Here is a 17,221-nt window from a genome sequence, read left to right as displayed (position 1 = left end):
ATAAAAATTTTTGTTGGCTGACTCATGTTTTATCTCTTATACTAAATGGTTCAGTATGAGAAAGTAAGAAGTCTTGCATTTTCCACACAAAAAAATACAGTAGAACCTCTAAAACTCGGCTCTCGATAACCCGGCACTCCGGATAACTCGGCCACACCCTGGCAGGGCAAAAAAATCCCCAGTTAATTAATTTTCATTATAGACAGCTTTATAAAAGTATAAAAGCTCTCATAAAGTATTTTTCTGAGGTCTGTCTTATCAGGTAAATTACTGTACACAGTGTATTCATTAATTTTCATTTTCATGTAGTAAAGGCTCTATGCCTTCATAAAGGACGTACTTTTTCTTTGTTTAAGGGTATTTGGGCAGTTTATTCTCTGTTATATTCTCAAGTAAACAATACATACAAGTACAGTACAGTATTTTCTGAGGAAACACTCGTACTTATTCTTTTTAACCCCATTCCCGATAACCCGGCATTTTCACAAACTCGGCCACCCTTCGGTCCACATTAGGCCGAGTTTTCGAGGTTCTACTGTACTCTAATATTCTCCCTAAAAATATTTCTTGGAAATATGTGTGAAAATATGGAAATTTAAAGAATATGTATATTTCTGTGTATATACTATCTACTTGGACCTTGTTTATTAATAGGACTATTATACTGGTCTAGTTTCTGATTAGCAAAGAGAGGAGATCTTAGTCAAAAGCCAAAACAAAATATCTTTATTTTCACCTTTCTTTGCTAACCAGAAACTATACCAATATAATAGTCCTATTAATAAACAAGGTCCAAGTAGATAGTATATACACAGAAATGTAAAACAGTAAGGGCATATAAATAAAAAGAATTTATATATTTGACAAAAAATTACAAATATTATGTACATCCTGATAGTCATTATTTACACAAACTTTTTAAAAGTTACTATTTCTAATATCATAAGAAATGAGAAAATTTTGTATAAATTTCTCTTCCAGGCTCCTCTCTTCAATAGTTTCTCAAAACTAATTACATCTACTCCATTATCAATTAATAGTAGAGATTTTCCTAATAAACCTGTTTCCTCAAATGGCACAGTATCAACTATTCATGCTGTCAGTAGTAGCATTCCTTTATACAGCAAGGATGGTGAAGGAAAAGTAACTAATGGCAGTATAGAAGATCCTGTTCCATATTCTACAAAAATCTATGGAAGCAGAGTTGCCAAAGTTGCTGCTATGTTTTCAAACAAAGACCAGCAGATTACTTCTAATACATCTAATGTTTTAACAGCAAGAAGAAAATCTTTATCTAGTCCTAAACAAAAATCAAGAGAATCTGATCAAAGTGAGTTGTTATTATTTGAATCTTAAAATATTAGATATTTGAATACTCTGTGATTAGATATTACAAAGTTGCTTTTGTTTAGAAAAAAATATTTTATTTGAATTTTTACATAAAAAGCAAGTCTTGAGATACCCGAACAAGAACTACTACGTGAAGTACTTTATGCATTTCAAGGCATTAAAGGAAATTACATACAATGGGAAGGATCCAAAAATAATTGCCATGTTGATTTAAAGGTAAATTTAATATTTGTATAGAGACTAAACCAATAAATAATTTTTTTATCGAGATGCATAAGTAATAGATTTAATAAAGTATGATGATCTAATTTGAAAGTGAAAAATAAGTGTTAAATTTATAATTATTTCTTTAGGTTTCCATGCCTAAACCGCAGAGACATTTAGTACTAAGACTGACCGAAATAGGATGGTTTTATACTAAAATTCATAAATTCTGTGATGATCATAGCAATGATAGAACACTTGGTCTTGTTGGTCAGAGTTTTATTGCAGCTCTCCAAGAAGAATTAACAGAATATTATCGACTACTTGCTGTTTTAGAATCTCAGGTAAATTGAAATTCCACACCAAAAACTTCAAATTGTAACTGATCTTTATTGATAATTTAAACATAATTTATTAGTTACAACAAGAAATAAATGGAAATGTATCTGGAAGAATACCAAAATGTAATCTAACATTACACAGACTTTCAGTTTGGTTATTAGATCCTTTTGTTCGCATGAAAATACTGGCTTCATTAGTTGATGCTTGCAAAGGTAAAATAAATTTTGACGAAAATTAACATTTTACTTGTTATAATTTGTTGTTTAAATGTATTAGGTCAGAAGGGTGGTGCATTGGCATCTGCTGTGTATTCATTTTTACAGCATGGAGATCCTGATATTAGGGATTTAATCAAGCACATATTAACAATGGCAAGAAATTTTATATTTAAAATTATTAGTTTAGCTTTAACTCAACTTTTAAAATATTATTTTAAATATTAGGTTGTTCAGCCTATTTATCGAATGCTTAGTTGTTGGATTTTTTGTGGTGAATTAGAAGATACTTATGGAGAGGTCAGTCAAATAAAAATATTACTAATTCATTTTAAAATTATGAAATTTTGGGATGCATCATTTACACATTCCAATATTTTATTTAATTTTATCTGTCAAAGTTCATATTTGAATTTGAGACTAATATTGCTAATTATGAAATATCTTTAAAAGTTTTTTGTAGCAGCAAATGCTTCAGTTCCAGATAGCATTTTGTGGCAAGAAAAGTATAGCTTGCGCAAAGGAATGGTTCCAGCATTTTTCACTATGGAACAAGCAAGAAAGGTGTTTAATATTAATTTTTATACACCTATTGTAATTTTTCAAATTTAAATTATAATTTTATTTTAAATAAAAAATATTTCAGATAATGTCAACTGGAAAAGCTATAAATTTTCTTAGACAAGTTTGTAATGATCACACAACAGTTAAAGGAAGAGAAGTAATTAAAAGTTCCATGGATGCTAACAATGGTATTTTGTTGTTGTTGTTGTTGTTGTATTTTAATGCTGTATTCTGTTGATAATGATGCAAATGCTATATCAGAACAAATACAAGATTTAATTGCATAAAAATACATATCTATTGTGTTCAAAGGATTGTATTAATCTATATATTTATATTTGAAAAGTTCTTGATTTAATAATAACTTGTGTTTAATAAATGTTATAGTCAACTATATTTCACTTCAAAAAAATAGAAATTATGTTTTTGCCCTTTTGAAATTGAACTTTATATTTTAATTTCTAAAATATTTAATATGGAATTAATCATTTTTATACTTCTGAAAAGATTGGCAACTAACTACATGTTGAACCTCACTAATCTAGTCTAACATCTTTGGACAATAATTTGAATTTGGTGGTCTTTAGTTTGAACAGCTGGCCAAGTAGCAGGTATGCAATGCTGCTATTGTGAAAAATGAAATTATTCCATTCTGAACATTAAATTATCTACAACTACATAATGTAAGTGCTTAGAAAAGCTTATACTGATCTTAAAATAAAAAAAAAGTGAAAAACCAACATCTGCTGAGGTCTGTATTGTTATCACAGGTTACAATTCTACTTTTTGTATTTTTAATTTTCTAATCATATGAAAAGTAGCCAATTTGTGATTTTTAAATGTTTACACTGAAACAATTTAGCAGGTTTTCTAAAAATATCCAAAATTATCAATGCTTTCTCAGAGTTAAAAAATATCTAATGCCACCTCAAATTATCCATATATTGGATTACTATTTGCAAATTGCTAATGTTGCAGCTGTGGCACCACCAGCAGACCATATCATTACTCTGCCATAGCTTGCTTATAGTAGTTTATGCTGCTGTGGTAGAGATATTATCATATTGCTATTTTTTGTCCTAAGCTTTGCTGGTTCAAAAAATCCATTATTCCAACTCTTGTTTTTGTCCCAAGCTTGCCAGACTGTTGCAGTTTGACCTTTTAATGTATTTTGTACAATACATAGTTTTGGACAGTTCTACAAATTTTAACTTATAGATTAAATCATAAATTTAACCTCAAGGTTGTATGAGGTTTTTCTTGTAGATTAAAATTTAATTTTGATGCTGTGGATTGAATTGCATATTTGAGTTAGTTTCATTTACAGTGATGCCTCATAGTTTAAATTTAATTCATTTGAGGAGGTTGTTCAAAGTCCAAATCAATTTTCCCCATTAGAAATAATGAAAAGTGAATTAAGCCATTCCTAGACCCTAAACAATAGCCATTTCAATAAACTTCAACAGCAATTACACATAATTTAAGGCAAAAATAACACAATTAAATGCCCTAAATAATAAATTACAATATGAAAACAATAAGTAAAATATAAATACTAAGTGATAAATAGGCATGTAATCCATGCAGGTCATAAAACTAGGTAATCCTTTTAGTTTTATCTCTTCCAAGAATTCAGTATCCTCGCATTTCTTTATGCAGTGCTTGAGAAGCGCTTTACAGCAAACACACTGAAACTGGTTTCTAATTGGCCAACACTGCTCGTGATGTCAATTCGCTACACTCTCGCTGCATGAAGAAACGTGGGGTATTGTATTTGTTACTACTTGAACAATTAAAAGAATGTTTGTGTGTTTGTGTAGCTACTGAAAATTTGCTCAGTATATCCACAGTGTACACTCGTTATATCCCTGAGAAAATGTATGGAGATAGGTGTAAATTAAAATTGTTATGGTATTTTGTTCATTATAACTGAACTCATTATATTCATGTTTGTTATAACCGAGTTCAACTATATCTAAATTGTTCTTGAATCTTTTGTTAGTTTGTTAGTATCGTTTATAACAAATCAGATAACTTAGACAATAACATGAATGAATTTTCATTGTAAGGCATTTAATATATTTATTTCATATATTCATATACATTGTACATAGTGTTTGTTTTTGTGTACATAGTGTTTAGTAATTTGATAAAATCTTAAGTAGTATATTTATAAAATCAATAATCATTTGTCTAGTTGAATCTGTCTTCAGTCAAGATAATGATGGAGAGTTCCAAAAACTATTAGAAACAAGTTACAGAACAACTAGTCATCATGTATTATCTGTTTTACATGAAAAATATAAATTTTTGGATCATTTGCAAGTAAGGAATGGTTTTTATAGTAGCATAACACTTTAACATGATTAGTTAAACATTTAAAAAAATAAAAATTTATTTCAGGCCATGAGAAAATATTTGCTGCTTGGTCAAGGAGATTTCATTCGACATTTGATGGATTTATTAGAGTAAATTTTTATTTTTTTAAAAACAATATTAATGTATTGTGTATAAATTATTTTGTATTTATCAATTAATTGATATTAATCCGTTTGTTTAAAAAATTATGTTCTGATTCTAATTAATCACATAATATATCGTTGAGTATATATGATTTGTGTTATATTTAATTATATGTAATTTTAATTTCTATTTTTTAGCATCAGTATTCAATAAGAAAATTTAAATTTCATTTTTATTTTTTTTATTACGTAGAAATATAATACATAATAAAATTAAAATATTAATTTATTAAACTAAATTATTAATCAAAGAATCACTCATTAGAAAATCAGAAAAATAACTATATTACATAATGAATTTTTTTATATGTACAGAATAGAACTGGCCAAACCTGCCAATATGTTATATTTACATAATTTGTCTGGAATATTAGAAAGTGCCATACGAGCAACAAATGCACAGTTTGATAACATTGACATTCTTCAGCGATTAGATGTCAGATTATTAGAGGTATTGTTTTATTAAGCTTATGAATTTCATACTGAGAATAAGGCTAAAATAAAACATTTAAAATCAGGTTTCAGCTGGAGATACTGGATGGGATGTTTTCAGTTTGGATTACCATGTAGATGGTCCAATTGGAACAGTAAGTTTTATGATTGGCTTAACTATATGTAAACTGACTAATATATGTATGTAAATTAAATTATTACTGTATAATTGAACTAGTTTTTTGTAATTTTAGAGTTAAATTTAGAATGTAAACTAAGCTAAACTTAACAATTATAAAGTTGCTGTAACTTTCAAATTTACTTAGATTGCTTTTTTTTTAATGAGATGAAACAATAAAAAATATCATCCTAATTACAAATATGAAAAATAAATCAACATTAATATGCTTCATAATTCCAAGTAGATACTAATTAGTGAATTATGAGCTTTCTGTCTGTAATCTACTAAGTAATTATACAAGCATATTTGCATTGCTGTTACAATTTTTAGACAAATCTTACACATTTTTATTTTTTTAATTAACACTTAGTGATCCAGAATGCATTTCAGTGATATTTTTGCCCTCTTTAGCTGGATTACATATTCTATTTTGAACTATACAATATCCATTTCACAGTTTAAAATATTGATTTGTAAAAAGTAAAATTTAAAATATAAATAAATTGCAGCTGCCATATAAAATGATATTTTACATTACGATAATAATAAAAGTATTCTAAAAACTATTAAACACAGTAACAGTACTTAATGTTGATTTTCATTTTAATACCTTTAACATCACAATAATATCAAATAGTTCAACAAACATACTAGACATTGTAATGATACTTTACAACATTATGCAATGTTGGCATCAGTTACAAGAAAGGAATCTTCAGTTCTTTCTTAATTTTCAACTTGCATAGATTTTTCTTCCATATTATTTCTTTTATAAATTTGGCAATATTTCACATCCCATTCAGTTTCTTTTAATTGATAATGCTGCCAACAGGTATCACTAGCATAATAATTGTGTATATAATTATTACAATATTATTAACTTAAATTTTACCAAAAATTTTTACACACTTTTATATATTATTATTAATTAAACTACTTTCAGATTCAGCTAGCCACTATTGGTTATTTTTTATTGATTAAGTAAATTCACTAATTTTTTACTACTACATGACTATTTTAATTCAGTTTGTCATATATATAAATCATTTATTCTGTTATTTGTTTTTTTAATATAAAAGTGCTCTTAAAGTTGCCTTTTTTATAAGCATTTTGTTCCTTTTGCAATATTTTAAGAGTATTTAAATTAACTTTACAATTATTTGAATTACAATATCTGACATCATCAGAATTATTATATTTGATGGTATGTACGTTTGCTAATTCTTAATTTTTGAGTTGTTTCACCTATGTATGTGTTTGGACTTCTGCAACTACATTCAAATTTATATACTACAGCTGCTTTATCTAATATGCTCTGATTGTTTTATTACTATTGTTAAAGTATTTTGGTGATCTGGTACTAAGATTATAGGTCAAATAAACAACTCTCTACAATTAACCAGTAACCGGCGCGAAATTCTTTAAAATCGGTGAACGTTTTCGATTCCCCTCCTGGGATCTTCTTCGGGCTTACTTTTTATACCTTTTGTTATAACTGGATTCTTTAATTCGAATGTTTTTTAAAAAATATGGTTTATTAAAGAATCCAGTTATAATAAAAGGTATAAAATGTAAGCCTGAAGAAGATCTCAGGAGGGGAATCGAAAACGTTTGCCGATTTTAAAGAATTTTGCGCCGGTTACTGGTTAATTGTAGATAGTTGTTTACTTGAAGTATATACAACTCGGTGTGGTGAGAAAATACATTAATTAAGATTATAGGGCCCACCAGTGGCCAAGTGGTCTTCGTACCCTGAACATTGGGAGTTCGGTCGTGGGTTCACACCTCGCTCGGACGGGTTGGCCATGTGGAGTTTTCCAGGTTTTCTCAATGTCTGTAATGCCTAAATAGGGGCCAGTTTCCCTTAAAAGACCTCCCAGGATACATCACCAAGTGTTGCATTGCCATAACTTAACAAACAAACAACTAAGATTATGTTGTACGGTCTTAATATATTTTTAATTTTCCCAAAAATTGTTTCTATATAAATTTCTTTTATTTATTTACTTTTTTGCCTATTTGTAAATCTTGTATCCTTTATTTTTGTCATAAGGTTTTGAAGTTCTGTTATAGATTTTTCTGTATTTCCATTTTAAATGTGTTTACTTATATATTTTGGTATTGTTGATTTGTAATTTAACATTATTGGGATCTGGCAGAGTTTAACATGTTTTTTAATTAAGAAATTATTATTATTATTAAGTTTCTCAACTTCCATTTGAAACCTTATACTAGGATCTAAATTATTTACTTTTTGTAAGATGGTTTGCATTGTAGTCTTTTGTATGTTTACAAGAATAAAACAATTAATTTAAAAAATTGTTTGTTTTAGGTTTTTGCACCACAATGCATGATAGCATACTTACGATTATTTAATTCTCTTTGGAGAGCCAAACGTATGGAATATGTGTTATCAAGCATGTGGAAGGTTCGGACCACTCATATAAGACTTGTGAAGAGAATTTCTGGCAAGTGAAGATATTCACAGTAATGATGTGCATGTTTATAAAGAAAAGAGCAAAGGTTATGTTTAAAATACTTTTTATTTTCAGAATTGGGACCAGTTTTGCATCATTGTCATATAATACTGTGTGAAATGATTCATTTTATTCAACAGATGCATTATTATATTGCATTTGAGGTAAAACATTTCTTTATAAGAAAAATGCATATCTTTCACATTTAATTCTAATTAATCAGTTAAAATTTATTATTTATTACTTTTTTAGGTGATGGAGTGTTCTTGGGCTGAATTACTTCATAAAGTGCAAGAAGCCCAAGATTTAGATCAAGTAATTGCTGCACATGAAGAATTTTTAGACTCTCTCTTAACTAGAGCATTATTAGATGAAGAATCAAAAGTATGCAATTTGTAAATTTTGAAAAATTTTATTAAATAATTTACTTACAACACAATTATTCTGAATAATAGAAGCATTGATTTATTTTGAACGAATTGAAATTAAATTTTGAATTGAATTTCAGAATGTTTTGAATTTTATAAAACATTATGGATTATATTTTGCATTCCTCAATTAAATCACAAATAGTAACTTTTGAAAAAAATGTTTTATTTGTATTAAAATTATTTCACCTGAAAAATATTTTATAGAATGATGCTTGTTTAAAAAATAATTGCTATCTATGTTCAAAATAAGGTTACAAGAATAATAATTGTTGATTCTTAAATCATTATTATTATTATTAATTCAAAAATATTTTAATTGTAATTTAAACTTTTATATTTTACCTTTTTTGTAACAAAATTATAAGCATTTTATTTGAGTTTTATTTAAATATATCTGGTTTTTTTATTTTTATTTTTTTGGAGACTCAAGAATGTTAAAGCTTTATTGCTTTTGAATGATCAGATTACAAATTTTTACTTCTTGTTTGTTATAGAATATAATGTAAGAAAGTATGGTCACTGGTCATATTTTGACTCCTCTGGTTTTTTTCATTTCTCAACATTTTGACACTCAAGCCCAAAAATGTAAAAATAAACCTGTTACAACATTGTGTATGTGTTGGTGCCTATTTTGCATTTTATCTCAGGACGTGGATGAATCAAAAGTTTAGAAACTTGACAATTATTTTTGTATATGGCACATTGATTCTAAGTTAAATTTTGGTGGTTTAGATTAGAATCAGGGTTTGCGTCCCGGGACGTCTTGTGTCTCGAAGTCCTGAGACTTTTTCTAAATTTAATTGTCTCAGGTCCCAAGACATTCGGGTCAAGACTCGAGACACACTTATCAAAATTTTATTTTCAAAAGGTTAGCCAAGCAATGCTTCCTTTGTTCTCCCTCCTGTTTACAAATAAACAACGGAGGTGGGGATAATTTACAAGGCCATGTGACTTTTAACCTTATTCTGTTAAATGTTTGTTAAAATATTTGCACACTGGCCACCACAGCTCAGTCGCAAGATACAGATTTTTTTACTTCGAATTTGAATAAAACTGCACTTATTGCTTTTGCAGAAGATCTGCATTACAGACTTTTTGAAAATATCCCTCGTATCCAAATGCAAGATTTGGAAATAATGGACGCCGAACCCAGTACCAGTAGCTCTACAGTACACAACGAACCCGATGAGTTGTTTCAAAGTCAAATGGAACAGGCAATCAAAAAATCGAAGAAAATATATCCGAAATTTTTGCAAAAAGATCAAGAGCAGCATTAAAAAACGAGTTCCAGTTACTTGAAGAAACCGGAAAACGTACTGAAAGTTTGAAACTACTTTATAAAGCTTTAAACACAATAAAACTGACATCTGTTGAAAACGAGTGTGTGTTCTCCTTGTCCAGAGGCATTATTACAAAAATCAGAAACAGATTGTCGGACAAACTGTAAATGCTCTGATGTTTTTAAATGCCTATTTTATTAAATCAGAAAAGATGTCTAATTGCTAGTTCATTATATTATTTATATGACTAATGAATAGAAACTAGGTGATGATTAGTATGATTACTAAGTTGGTTTTATAATTTTAAGATTTCACTGCCAAAAAATGAATCTATGATTATAAGAATTAAACATACGAACTGTTTAGACTTTATTAACGTTATAAATGTTAGGATTTGATTTTATGTTCAATAAATGTTGATTTTTACTAAAATTGCTTTTTTATTGATACATCTCTCCAAAAATGAACTCTATTCTAATTTTATTCTGAGAAGTCATATTGTGAAAAATGAAATTATTCCATTCTGAACATTAAATTATCTACAACTACATAATGTAAGTGCTTAGAAAAGTTTATACTGATCTTAAAATAAAAAAAAAGTGAAAAGGGAATAATTTTATTCAAAGTCCTGGGACGTCCCGGGATTTTGATCGTGGGTTGTCTCATGTCCCGGGACTTTTTGAGAATGTCAAGACTTCCCAAACCCTAATTAGGATGTAGAGTAATCATGTCATATCTTGAGTGGGGTTGGACTTAATGAAAATTTTACTTGTTATTGGCATTTACAATTTCTTTAAAAACTCAGTCCTACATTTAAAAAAAAAAAACCTTTTCTCTTTTTATAACAATTAATAGCATAAAAAGGTTTTTTCAGTCTTATAACAGATACACAGTTTTAACTTTGTATGTGATAAGTGATGAGAAACTTGTGCAAGAACTCTTGTCAGTTCTCTCTGTCTTATTTATAATACAACTTTAAATTTGTGTTCTTATATTTTATATTTTATTGTCTTTTAAATTTTATACTTTAAAATATTTTAGACTTTAGCATTTTATTAAACATTATTTAAATGAAAATTTATAGTATTTTTTTCTTTTTTTTAATTATATTTTAATCAATAGAATTGAAAATAAATGTATTTAATACTTTATTTATAAATATGTAATTAAATGACTTCATGACATTTTTAATCTGTTGATTTTTTTTCATAGATTACATATTTGATATTGTGTTGGAAATTATTATTCTATAATCAATATTTCTGGAATATTAAAGTGTTAATAACATTTAATATTTGCTTTAAAATAACCTATTTCTAAACTTTTTTATAAGTATTTATTTACATAATGTTAATCAATTTAATAAATGTTAAACTTATTGTAAAACTCTCTCTCTCAAATTTTTTTTTAAATAATTCATTTCATCTGTTTTAATGTAGTTAAGAAAGATTGAAAAATTGCTTTTTATATACTTAATTCCTTTATAATTGATACAGATGATAGAGAATTATGCATAAGGAAATTACAAATCAAAATCGCTCAAATTTACTACTTACATATGACAATTTTTGAGGTCTTAAACACATGAAATTGCATTTACTTTTATTAAATGCAACTAACTTTGTAGATTTTGTATATTAAATAATAATTCATATATGAATAAGATTTTCGATATGCAGAGATTTTGTTTAAAATACTTCAGATAAATTTTTTCATGTTTCAATAAATTATATATTAATTATATCATAAATTTTAGGATTTGTTAACTCAGCTACGAGCCATTTATGATTTGATAATTCAGTTTCAAAATATTCAAGAAAAATTTTGGCAGCAGGCAAATGACATTGTCGAAGAAATATATCATCAAGAAGCAATGATAGTTTCTGATACAGAAAAGGTAAATAGGAAAAAAATTGTAGGATTAATACACATATTTATAAATAAATAAATTCTAGGGAAAATGGGGAACATCTGAAGCAAGAACCGCTGCTTACGAAGATTCTAAAAATCAGTTTATTCAAAATGCCATTCCTACAGTAAAGGCACAATTACGACTTCTCGAACGTTCCTATGAAGTAAGTATTTAACAAAAACAAATAGCTTAATTTTTTTTAATTTTTGTTTTCACATAACTTTGTTTTAGTTTATTACTTCATTAACTTGTGATATTAGATTGGTAAAACCTTATTTCATAATGAATACTGATTAAAATAGACATTCTTAATGAACTGATATTTGCCAGTTTAAGTTTTATTTAAATTTTTGTATGAGTTATTGTTGCTTTATGGTGTTAGTGAGATAAAATCAATTTAAAACAATCTAAATTTAAAATAAAATATTTTAAATGCATTTGCTTATTGAAGTAATGAATAAATTAAATAAGATGTGCTAGATGTTGCTGTTCTCATTAGTTTAAATTTTCTAATCTAATTAATTAATAAATGTTAAACTTATTGTAAAAACTTATTTTTTGTTTTGTAATTACCTTATATAAGAAGCATTATTTACTGTGTAATTATGTTAAAATAAATGTATTTTGAAATTTTTATAATTAATAAAGTGATTATGAAAATTATTAAAATAGCATTTTATTAAAGTTTATAATAATGAAATAAAAATAACTGTAAGTTACTGCATAGTGAAATTCTAATAAATAGAACTTTGTGAAATTTGTCATAATAAGTAAAATATTTTTTTAGGATATGGTACAGAAATTCTTATTAATGTTGACTGACCATACAGATCCAAATCTGCGATTCCTCAGTTTCCGTTTGGATTTCAATGAGCACTACAAGAGTCGCAACACTAGACTGCATACCTCACTGACGTATCAGCATCGCCGTCGATCTCTGAAATAGAGATAATAAGTTTATTCTCGGTAATATTTACTTAGTGCCAAGTTTTGTAACGTTGAAAGTTGTCTTTTTTCTAGGGCTTTTTATTGCCTTAAGTAGAAACTTAAGTGTCTTCCACATATTAGAGGAATGTTATATTTGAAGTTTGAATTTTATAAATATGTAACAGGGATTCATTATTGTTTAATATGCTTCTACTTAGTTTTGATCACAGTAATTGCAAATATAATACTATAATTAGAAACATAACATTGATCAATAATGTATATCAGAAGAGATTTGCATTCATAGTTGATGTTTAGTTATTGTTAACTATATTTATTGTTGAACATTAACAAATTGTATATAACTAGAAATACATCTTGATGTACCTCTATTCAAATTTGTGTACATTTTTTAAGATTTTAAAACTGTTGAGTTGTAAGTATAGAAAAAACTTCCAAGTTTTATTCATAGAATATAGAATATTATTTAAAACATTTTCTATACATGATACAAATGTGTTGCTCTATGTGAATTTTGTTTTGAATTTTCATACTTATAAAAGTCTAAAAATGCCACATAGTAAGATGGTATATAACCAGTATTTATTTATTTGGGAAAAGTTTTTTTAAGTTTTAATCAAATTTAATACTTAAGAGTCTGATCTTATCAAAAACTTCTTTCGTACATATAAAACAAATATCACTACAAAAATTATATTGATGTGGTCATTAGGTATATTGTCTTGTACACTATATAATTGAAATCTTGACTATAAAGTTCAATTCTGGCAGTTGTACCAATGATTTTCAAGTACTCACGTTTTAAAACTGCCATTTGTAAATATAATATAATTACATAAAAAATGTAACAAAAAGATAATGCACCTCATTTGAAAATCTTCCATAATCAGAATCTGTATTAAACCACAATTGAAATGTTGCATAATTTTTTAATTATACAAGAATTTTTCCATTATGTCTGTAGTTATCAGAGCTTAATGTACATTCTTGAAAGTGGCAAATATAATAATTTATATACTTATATGTAGTATGAAATTATAATGGAATGAAATATACTTTTAGGATAAAACAATTTAATACATGATGTATATAAGTTAAATATGCAGAAATTTCTTTCAAATTTACAAAATTTTTCAAACTGCATTCATGCTATTTTTCTGGATTCAGTCTCATATGGATTAAAAATTATTATTGAATGGAAAACTGTTCTCTGTCATCTGTATTTATCTAAGAAACATTGATTCTAGAATGAAAAAGTTAAAAAAAATATAGATATTTATGTGCTGAACATTTGTTATATGTAGATTAAGTTGCACCCTTTCTTTTTTTGTATGATATCAATAAGTAGAAAGTCTAATTAAAGTGGTCAAAAATGTATTTATTTTAAGAAATGTTTTTGGTTGTTACCTGATTATCATCAGCATACAGAAAGAATATAAATAACAGGAATAGAATGAATTTAGATAATTAGCCAAAGATTCTTTAAAAATTGATTATTAAAAAATCTTTGCTACAGTAAATTATTCAAGTTCATTCTATTATTATTTTTATGCTGGAAGCTGAAATGGGTAAGTTCTGACTGAAAACATTTCTTAAAATAGCTTGACTGAACATTTTTACCTATTCATTGAGATTATACTACTACAATGGCAATTTTTATGGATTTTTCTAATCTTTCATTGAATTATTTACATTCTATAAAGAATTTAGCAGTTGAAATTGTTCTTATATAACAAAAAGTAATTGTAGTCAGCACCTAATCAGTTGTGACCAAATTTTAAGTTGCAAATTTTCTATTGTTAAAATATAAATTTAAATATAATATTCTGTAACAATTTATGAAAACTATTCCTAAAAATAATAAATGAGTAATTACTTGCTATATACTTAAAGCCAATTAAAAGTTTTAATTGGTTTTTTAGTAATATTTATGACAGCATATAAGATAGAAAATACTGTTTATAACTAATCATTTTATTAATACCAAAATAAAAGTTAACACTCATTTAATCATTTTTAAAGGAGAACATTTTTTAAGGGTTAAGTTATTAATTATTATTCATGAATTCAAGCCAAGTTCTTACAGAATTTGAAACTTGTGAATTGCAGCTAATACTTTTAGATACTTGCAGAAAAGTGCTTAAACAGACAACTAGAGGAAACAATGTGATATAATATTTAGCTTTAAATTTAAAATTAAACATTTACATCTTATAAATGACATCAAGAAGTTAATACATTATTTCATTTAGATACTGAGGTTTCTCCATTTGTATCTAAATAAATATAATAATTTAACTTTAAATATTTACACATCTTTATTTATAATTTCAATTTATGCTGAAATATTTAAAAATTATGTGAATACAGAATGAATTCATGAATAATTAATTCAGCTCTCTAAAAATGATATGATTTTGAATGGATAGAAGTATGTGCAAGCATTAGAATTAAATATAAAGGATGTGGAAGGTTTCAATTTTAATTGTGTTGTTATCTATGTCGGACTTACTATGTTAATAGGACTTATTATGCTGGTGTTGTATCAGCTTTTTCAAATAGAGGAAATCTTATTCAGAAAAAACAAAATCTTTATTTTTCACCTATGGAAGGATGTGGAAGGTTTATCAACTAGATAATGAGGATGATTTATCCTCATTATAATCAATTCATTTATCTCTTTTATTATATAAACTGATTGACAAAATTAGGGACAATAATAATAGGATAAGGATAACTTAAAAACTGGCTAATTTCATTTTATCAATGCCTTATAGGTATGCTATGGTTATAATAGTTTGCAGGGATCTCACAGCTTACTAGAGATTCTTTTTTGTTTATTTGTTTGTTTAATTGGGTTTTAATATAAAATGATTTTATTTCCCCAACGAGTTGCTGGGTTACATAAATTCAAATAAATGAATGTCAATTTTAAGACATTTCTTTTTCTTTTTGTTTAATTTTATATCATGGTTTAACACCATTTTATTGGAAAAATTCATTGATCATGTGGCTCTTGTATTTTCTTATTATGTCAAGGGTGTATTTTCTAGACAAGCATTTTGGAAATAAATTTTTATTTTGACAGTTTTGCACTATTGGATTATAATTTTAGATAAGGCAGCTGATAGAGGATAATTAATTTATTGAGATAATAATTTTAAAACATTTTTGGTGGCTGAAAATTTTTTGTGGATACCTCATGTTAATGGGTTCACTAACGATTGTTATAGTGGATAAATCTTATCAAACCAAATCAAAAAATGTGATGCAACAAATGTTTTTGTATAAACACCACAAAGAACGGAACCCAATAATGTGTGTCATATCATTCAATTCATAAATGATGTAAACAGGTGATAAAAATGAATGCAGTTTGACATTCCATTATAAAAATTTTCTAAGATAATTATTGTGCTTTTTAAGTACTAGACAATGGTTTTCATTGTCTAAATTTCTTTATAAAAACTTCTACAGATTCTGTCATTTGTTACCCAATTACATTGCTTAAGAATGCATTCATTGTTTTAAAGTGCCTCTCTATTAAATTGTTGAAGATTGTTGTCACGTTGTGTAGGTGTATAAATATATCCCAGTCAAAACTAAGGTTTCTCCTGACAGACTTTTTTTTTAATCAAAAGGACACCAGTGAAGTGTTTTTATGTTAATAATGTAAAAAAAATGTTTCTCATTATTTTAAAAAGTGTAATAAAAGTGTTTTAAAAGTTTCGTTCTGTCTGAATGTTAAGTTTGCAATGGCCAGGGTAATATAAGATACTATTTTGAGAGATGGCATTTGAATATAGTCCAGACTTTCATAATTATAAGTTGAGACTGAGAGTCCCTATCCTTCATCCATATTGGCCAGTCTGTTATAAGTCAGGCTTCCTTATAATTGAAACATTAATGTGCTAAGTCAATTAACAATTTTTGATTATAATGAAATATCCTCTTAGGATTACCATAATTATGCCATCTTAAACGCAAAATATTTTTGTAGATATATATATAAAATAAAACTCTTATTTTTGCAGGGTTACCTAAAAAAACATCCCTCTCAATGTCCACAGGGCAATAAGAGTAAAAAAACTACATACATTGGTAGATCCATAATACCCAATAATTTAATTTAAATAAATAGATATCAATACAGTACTTGGTTTGGTTGATAAAACAAGGCAACACCAACAAACCGGTCTGCCAAGGAGGAGGTTCCGAGACGACTTATATTTAGGTGTTACACACGTGGCATGCCCCTTGGTTAGGCGCGAACCCTTGACTGACAACCAATGTTTCTACACCCAGCCTCTGGTGGACTCAAAATTCGAATATAAAAACTGCACATTTTGGTTAAGCCAGGCCT

The 17,221-nt window shown here is 26.9% G+C and overlaps 1 protein-coding gene across 1 annotated transcript in view; it reads left to right on the top strand.

The window, feature by feature from the left end:
- LOC111627100 (gamma-tubulin complex component 3 homolog) overlaps positions 1-15,489 on the top strand; it is a 56,936-nt gene extending 41,447 nt beyond the window's left edge. Inside the window, exons 6-23 of the mRNA XM_023370655.1 lie at positions 982-1,330; positions 1,448-1,566; positions 1,704-1,898; positions 1,973-2,108; positions 2,173-2,267; positions 2,340-2,411; positions 2,565-2,675; positions 2,758-2,863; positions 4,873-5,000; positions 5,079-5,143; positions 5,513-5,648; positions 5,716-5,784; positions 8,143-8,278; positions 8,363-8,451; positions 8,540-8,671; positions 11,755-11,895; positions 11,954-12,073; positions 12,698-15,489. Of these exons, the coding sequence (XP_023226423.1) occupies positions 982-1,330; positions 1,448-1,566; positions 1,704-1,898; positions 1,973-2,108; positions 2,173-2,267; positions 2,340-2,411; positions 2,565-2,675; positions 2,758-2,863; positions 4,873-5,000; positions 5,079-5,143; positions 5,513-5,648; positions 5,716-5,784; positions 8,143-8,278; positions 8,363-8,451; positions 8,540-8,671; positions 11,755-11,895; positions 11,954-12,073; positions 12,698-12,856 (2,358 nt within the window). The 3' untranslated portion in view covers positions 12,857-15,489. The remainder of the gene's footprint in view (positions 1-981; positions 1,331-1,447; positions 1,567-1,703; positions 1,899-1,972; positions 2,109-2,172; positions 2,268-2,339; positions 2,412-2,564; positions 2,676-2,757; positions 2,864-4,872; positions 5,001-5,078; positions 5,144-5,512; positions 5,649-5,715; positions 5,785-8,142; positions 8,279-8,362; positions 8,452-8,539; positions 8,672-11,754; positions 11,896-11,953; positions 12,074-12,697) is intronic.
- Positions 15,490-17,221: the final 1,732 nt, after the last annotated feature.

The sequence above is a fragment of the Centruroides sculpturatus genome, unplaced genomic scaffold (genome assembly GCF_000671375.1).
Source record: "Centruroides sculpturatus isolate CEXI.00-Female unplaced genomic scaffold, Cexi_2.0 scaffold334, whole genome shotgun sequence".
In the NCBI taxonomy this organism is placed as follows: domain Eukaryota; kingdom Metazoa; phylum Arthropoda; class Arachnida; order Scorpiones; family Buthidae; genus Centruroides; species Centruroides sculpturatus.
The sequence above is the reverse complement of the archived record's forward strand: the minus strand, read 5'-3'. Positions and strand labels throughout refer to the sequence as shown.